The sequence below is a fragment of the Solanum tuberosum genome, unplaced genomic scaffold (assembly GCF_000226075.1).
Source record: "Solanum tuberosum cultivar DM 1-3 516 R44 unplaced genomic scaffold, SolTub_3.0 scf00010, whole genome shotgun sequence".
Taxonomy (NCBI): Eukaryota; Viridiplantae; Streptophyta; class Magnoliopsida; order Solanales; family Solanaceae; genus Solanum; species Solanum tuberosum.
The window spans coordinates 1,177,139-1,184,308 of NW_006238936.1; the positions used below are offsets into that span (position 1 = coordinate 1,177,139).

General features: G+C 34.1%; 1 protein-coding gene across 4 annotated transcripts; it reads right to left on the reverse strand.

The window, feature by feature from the left end:
• Positions 1-2,397: 2,397 nt before the first annotated feature.
• On the reverse strand, positions 2,398-7,129 carry LOC102593185 (serine/arginine-rich splicing factor RS41-like). Of its 4 annotated transcripts, none has more exons than XM_006339416.2 (7): positions 7,025-7,127; positions 6,863-6,920; positions 5,131-5,254; positions 4,148-4,260; positions 3,776-4,008; positions 2,877-3,140; positions 2,398-2,737 (listed from the first exon to the last, which is right to left on the reverse strand). In XM_006339416.2, exons 3-7 carry the CDS (start codon positions 5,234-5,236, stop codon positions 2,701-2,703), a joined length of 753 nt encoding a protein of 250 aa, XP_006339478.1. In that variant the 5' UTR covers positions 5,237-5,254; positions 6,863-6,920; positions 7,025-7,127; the 3' UTR covers positions 2,398-2,700. The 4 variants fall into 4 exon arrangements, with proteins under 4 accessions (XP_006339478.1, XP_006339475.1, XP_006339477.1 ...); XM_006339413.2 differs by having other exon boundaries at positions 3,776-4,011; XM_006339415.2 differs by lacking the exon at positions 6,863-6,920 and having other exon boundaries at positions 3,776-4,011; positions 7,025-7,129.
• Positions 7,130-7,170: the final 41 nt, after the last annotated feature.

Below are 7,170 nucleotides of genomic sequence, written 5' to 3' on the forward strand. Positions count from 1 at the left end.
TTTGAAGTCCCATTTCTAAATAAGGGTAATATATATACTTTTTTACAATAAAACATGACGAAATGCTAAATATTTTCCCTCCCTCTTCTTAGATCTTAATTGTAGATCTTATTCAACTACAAAAACATGTGCAATAATAATTTGAAAAAAAGAGAGAGGATAATTTGTTTTATTGCTATATCTGTCTACTCTGTTTATGAGGAAGTTCAAATTTTGAAAAGAGAAGTAATGATGGATACAAAGTTCCTCAATCATTAAATTATAAACCAAATCATGTGCTACAAAAATATAGGCAAACCATGAACTTACATGATTAGTGGAATACTTAAAAGATATTAGTCACTTGAAATCTGAAACCCCCACCCCCACCCCACATGGTCAACTGTATGACTTTTGATCAATTTCTTCAGCACTCACTTTCTTATCTGACATGACCATGCACTATACATATTCAAATTTTTCCAATCAGTTTTTCAAATATAAAAAATTATTACATGAAAATCTAACTAATCTAAAGTTTAATGAGGCATCAAGCTTTTGGCTTAGCTAACACAACTGTTCCAAAATGAGGACACTATAATTAAATTTGTGATTTAATCATCTTATAAATATTTGATGTCCGCGGGCTTAATGTACTTTTTCTATGTTTTTAGTCAAAGATAAAAAAAGTTGTAATAATTTTTGTGAAATTTGTAGTTTTCTTTTAGTTTATATTTGAGTTGATGAATGAGATTTCCAACTGGTAATATGTAGTTGAATTTGATATTTGAACTTTAAAGACTATTGACAAGTCAACGCAAAATAAAAGTGAATTTCTAATTTTTTTTAAAAAGAGTATTTATTCCATTTTAGTTATACTACATTTTAAAAAAATATTACATGTGTCATCTAATTATTGGTCCATTTAATATATTAAAAGCAAGTGTGTTTCAATCACTTGGCCAAGTTCAAATATCTATCTAGTCCCTAATCAAGTTTGCGAATCAATCTCACAATATATAAGTTTAAGTAATTATCTAGATATTAAGCCTTTTTTTAAAATTATTAACGATAACTTTAATTACATACTATTTTTTCTGTTTCAATTCATCTAAAACACTTTTTCTGAACGGTTTAAAAAAATGATACTTATTTATATTTAGTATTAGAAATTATTTTTAAATGACTATTTTACTTTTAATGAGATGATTTGTAGTCACACAAATATTTATAACTTATTTTAGACCATAAATTTAAAAAATGGGTTTTTTTTTTTTAAAAAAAACACTCATTTCTAATCAAACTCCATTGTATAAATTGAGACAGAAAAAATATTTTACTATTTATTTTTCGATATGTAGCACCTACCGTATGCCTGGAGAATTCAAATTGAAAGGTACCGATTGGGAAAGCGTAGATGGAGCGTGCGGGAATTTGGCTTGACGTAACCTCGACGGAACGCTGTCTCTTGTCGGTCACATTATTCAATGCTAACGCTACAAACTACAAACAACACTCTCCTACACACCAACATGGGTTGTGGTGCACGGGTGAAAGTGTTTCACCTTTAATCAGAGGTCTTAATTCGCACCCTGGAAATAGAGAAAATCTTGTTGGGAGCGTTACCCTCAAATGGACTTTGCAGTGCCTATTTGAATTTAGTCGGGGTTCCAATGTGAGCTCCGGATGAGAAACCAAAAACAAATAAAAAATCTCCTACACTATCAAATTGCCCAAATTTTTTTTTTATAAATAAAAGTCTTTTAAATTTGTGCATTTTAAAATAAGGTAAATTATATGCAATAGATAAAGATGACTTAATAGTGTAACGTTTGGTGTCTTTTTATTTGAATTTGGAATCAACGATCAATAAATATTGAAACCACTACATTAAATCACAAACCAACAAACAATGAAAACTGCACCCCACCACATTACATGCATACTCAAATAGGTCAAATCGTACCACCATATTCTAGTCCATTTAATTTATTAGTGCGTACATGAATTTGTACGGCAGCAATGAATTAACACAATTCATCGTACAGTTGATCCACTCTAATTCATTAGTGCCTCCACTTTATTCTTCTACAGGTAGTTTTGATAGGTGGGATATCTTGGAATTAAGATTATACTCTATTTGGTTGAGATTATAATTTAGCTTATACCTTCACTCAAATAAGGTATAAAATTTAATCTCGAGCTTATTCTTAGATATGCCATCCAACTTGGTATTATTCGATCCCACCTCCCACGTAAGATAAATTAGTCCCAGGATTATAATTCTGAAATAACTTTATCTGCAAAAACGACCCCCAAGGACTGTAAAGCAACTGTAACTTCCTCCACCATTCAATGTGAGACTCTTTATGTGTGCAGGATCACTAAACATGGGCAACGACATTCACAATCAGCACATGGCCTAAAGAGCAGAAAAAATAGAATCAAGGAGTTTTTAACAACATTCTCCTTTTAAGCTAATGTAACAATGAGTAGTATTTTAAATACTAGTGCACACAACATACTCACCAATGGAAATGAACATCAAACTAAAGTACAAAATGGTACAACATAGTAAAAATCTGCAGGTTGACTACCCAAGGTTAAAGCTAAAAACTCCAGACGACGATGAGACCTACAGACAACATAAACAACTGATACTTCTTTCTTGAACTGGAAGGTGTTTTTTTCTTATGAAATCTTTGGTTGGAAGTTTTCTTCTCAAGATCGAGACCTCTCACGTGGCGGTGGTGAACGACTGCATTGGTAAAGATCATAACAACATTAGTATATATGAAAAGTTTTGACATGGATACAGCTTGAATAAACCCACCCCAGGGTGGGGGTGAGACATAAGGATAAAAACCAAAAAAAAAAAAAAAAGATTGTGAAGGGACCTGTGATATCTCTCATTGACAGGACTTTCGGCTCGACCATACTCAGGACTTCTCCTAGTCTGAGGCCTCGAGTTTAGAGGTGCTCCACGCCCATAGTCAGGACTACCCCTATCCCTTCTATATGGGCTGGGTGAACGCCGACGGTCATAACCTCTTCTGTCAGGCGACATGTCACGACCTCTTCTGTCAGGACTGCGATCATTTCTCCTGTCATCATCATCTCGAATTGCAAATTCCACAGAAATAACTCGATCCATGAACTTGCTGCCAAATTTAATAAAAAATCTCAAATGAGTAGAAGTAATAGTATACAATTTGAGTCATTTGAAAGGAATTATAATGTAGAATTGCAGCAGCCACGAAAAAGAGAAATGCAGTAATGGCATTTTTTTTGTGTTAACCAAGGGTGTTGTTACCCAATAGTACATGAAGTGGGAGAGCACGAGAGATCAGAATTTAAATCTTCAATAAGACAAAACTTAAGTGATTTTTCACGTTTGTCTGAGACTTGGATAAACTTACCTGGTACTAGTACTGATGGGGAAATCCAGGTACCCGATGAACAAAAAAAAAGTGGGAAGAAAGAGGGCAATGAGGTTGTCTACTGATTCTCAATTATATCTACCTAGATAGAAAAGGAACACCTACAATTAATCTCCAGAAATAAGTAAGACCATAGCAATGAACTGATGAAGGAAAAATGACCCTTCAACATTTTGTGCCTACAGTCTATACTCAAGTCATTTCCCTGACTATTTCAGAGAGGTTAATCATCTTTTATAAGGTGAAATGAAGCACTCACTTAGCAAGAGTAATCAAATATTACAGTAACAATGATATGTATGAATTACAAGCAAGGAAAGTACAATACTCATCAAAGAATCTTCTAAACTGCTAACCTCATGTTTGTTGCTTCTAATGCTCTGCTAGCATCATCCACTGACTCATACTGAACAAACGCGAAATTCTTTCTAATTCGAACATTTGATACTCTACCATATGGTTCAAAATACTTCTCTATGTCCCTTGTCTGAGTATGAACTGGATCAAAGTTGATGACAAATAAAGTCTTTGAAGGTCTAGTATTCGCAGCAGGTTTTCTGGAAATTTCAGGCCTCCTACTACCACGATCCTGCTATAACATCAACTTAGTCAGTTCAGTTCTGCATATAAGTTATAACACAAAAAAAGTGCAGAATTTCCACACCAAACTGATGCTGTAAATATTATCGGTCATGGTGCTGCAACTTCACGATTCAACAACATCATACCTTAGTCCATTCTACACGAAGCCTGCGTCCCTTTTTACCAAACTCTATCCTGTCAAGTCTTCTAATTGCATCATCAGCATCTCGCTCGTCCTCCATATAAACGAAAGCAAATCCTACAAAACCGAAGTGCCATGAAATCAAACCAAAAAAATTCAGTTAAATTTTTCATACATAAAGGTCAGTTCAGATGCCTCCTGCAAATAAATATCAGCCACACTACAGAATGCAACTAGATCAAACTTACCACCCAAAACCCCCCACGAATGAGGGGGGAAGGGGGGAAGGGGAAAGAAAAATCTGTATGAAGGAACTCAACAGCTGCCACTGGATCCGAGATGGTCATGCTATCTATGTTGAAACATGTCGGATATCGAGGACTGAGCAAAGGTCATGAGGAATGCAAAGGCAATGGTCTCAGTAAATTGTATGATGGTAGAACCATGGCAGATCATAGTGGTTCTTTTAGATAAACATAAGAGTATGTATCTTGGGCACAAGCCAAAAAAAGAAAGGCGGAGAACCCTTCATCCAGGAAGATCTAGGAATTTCCCAAGTATCCTGCGCCAAAGAAATTATTGAGATTGGGAGTTCAACTACACAAGAACTTGCTTTTTCTCCGGATAAAACAATTTAGAGAGAACATTTCGAACAATCAGAAAGAAAATAACAGCTAACTTTTATGAGGATACAATTCAATAAACATAAAGCCATCTATCAGAACAAATACCAAAAACTTGAATTTCCATGGGAAAACAACATACACGTATATGGATAAACTATTAAAACAGAACACATTCATTTTAAATTTTCCAAGAACTTCTCCACATAATTGTGGTTTAGTCCTTCAACAAACATAATAGGCATGCCGGAAACAAATGTAAACACACAGTTTACCTTGACCCTTTAGGCTTCTATCTCTAAGAGATTGCTTCCTTTCAAAAAATAACCAGAAAACAACTTAAGGTCAAGAAAAGGTAGTATACCAGATTTCATATCCACCCTATCAACCTTCCCATATCTTCTGAAAAGCCGCTCAACATCTGACTGGCGAGCGTCAAATTCCAGATTGCCACAAAATATGGCCCTCATGTTGTGTACTTTTCCACCCTTCAGTGAAAGAGATAGTGTAAGATAACCATTCATGGCAAGAGATATATGGATAGCCAAACATAATTCCTTTAACATGAAAATTTCGAGACAAGATTGTGAAAAGAAGATAGAGATCTTTTATTTTTTTAACATTTCAGCAATTTGTGACATTTTACGTGTTGTCTTTCCTTATCCCTTTCTAGAGATGAACGCAACAAGGTCATGCATTCACCAATTCAACATAGGTCAACTCAATATAGCTAATATGACTACATGTCAGTCTTAAGTATTGCATACAGACTAGATCATTCTTCAAACTATCAAGATATCAAACACTACCACCTTCAAGTTATTGTCATTATATTTAATCAGTGTGACTGATGCTGTTATTGAATTCACATTTTCACAAAGGAATTTAACCAAAACTCAAGGCACTAAATTCTACTATAATTTTCAGAATATCTCACATCTTCTTTCTTGCCTCTGTCTTTAAATTGTTTCTTGTTCCAGAAATTATATTGCATTTAGTTTCCCTAAAACAAAGTTTGTTTCTAAGAACAAACACAATTGCTTTCAGTTTTTTAATGACAATGGTGTCCAGGCCTGCTTGAGCTCACCTTGACTATTCTTATTATCTCTTGAGCGCACCTACTATGTCCCACAAGTACAAGGCTTGGGCAAATTAGAAGAAATCACCTAGTGTCAGTCCTTAATATCTCTTGATCAGGTATTTAAAAATTCAACTTGCTAAAACATCTATTGAGCAAGAAGAATATAGCTAATTCCAATATATGAACTCTTTGAAAAAATAATTTACGTCTAGATACTTTGGGAAAATGTGGTTCATTAGAATGTTCTCTACTTTAACTTCTTTTGAACTTGAGAACTCGGCCAAAATTGTTAATTAGATTTTCTAAATAGTTGATGGGCTGATGGTAAAGAGAAAATGTGTACCATAGGAAAAATAAAGAACTTATAAAGACTACCAGCGAAAATGATTTGACGTCTTTCTTGAATATTGACAACCATTCATATCAACACCTAGAACAAATATTTTTAACTATATTGTGTTATAGAATCCAAATCAGGTCAAAAGGGATCTTTTTTCCTCTTTATTTTCAGAATGGGCTGAAATAAACTGTTTATCCATAATTCCTCAGCACAAAATTCAACACTTTCTACAAGAAGATACTTGAAATCCTCACAGCTTCTCTTTTTCAATCTATGCACCCACAATAGAGTTCCCAAATTTTCAAACTACTTATTCCCTTTCCGAGTTGATGCAACTCGGCTTCTCTCTTCTTCTTTTTCTTCTCCTGTAGTTGCTTGCTCTATCTAATTTAGCTTAGTCTTTTTATGTATTCTTTTAGTATCTAAAAAAGAGCTTTTTTACTTTAGTTCAAAAAGGATCAGTTTCCAGAAAATATCAATTCATCATTTTTTTTCCTCATGAAAGTAACAAGCTATTACTCCTCTTGAAACTGATAAATGTTTAACAAAAACGGAAAAATCACCAAACATTTTTAACAGTTAACAGTCATTCAAAAAAATGCAATGTATAAATTCATAGACAGAGTAAAATGTAACGGATCTTTTGATTTTCATGAACAGAAAAAGGAAGTTTACCTGAAAATGCAACCTTTGCTTGTCAATTTTGGGCAAAATAATAAATAATAATAATAATCTGAAGATCGATAAAAATAAGGAGAAACTAATAAGCAAAAAGCTCAAACTAAATTCCTCTGCAGAATTCCAGTATATAGAGAAGATAGATTCGAAAAATCGTACCTCCGAAGGTTTTTTTCACAGCCAAATCGATGAAACCCAGAAGATGACGACAAGATATTAGATCAATTTGGGGGGACAGACGCAAAAGTGACGCCGTTTGAACCTTGAACTATTGCTTTCTCTTCTTTTTTTCTGGGGGGTGGTGG

Bases quoted from the DNA above. Each gene is read 5' to 3' on its own strand.
- LOC102593185 (XM_006339415.2), bottom strand. From the start codon at position 5,236: ATGAGGGCCATATTTTGTGGCAATCTGGAATTTGACGCTCGCCAGTCA. The intron at 3,141-3,775 runs GTTAGCAGTTTA...TAAATTTGGCAG, and splicing joins TTAGAAGCAACAAACATGAG to CAAGTTCATGGATCGAGTTA. The intron at 2,738-2,876 runs GTCCCTTCACAA...TTACCAATGCAG, and splicing joins GTCAATGAGAGATATCACAG to TCGTTCACCACCGCCACGTG.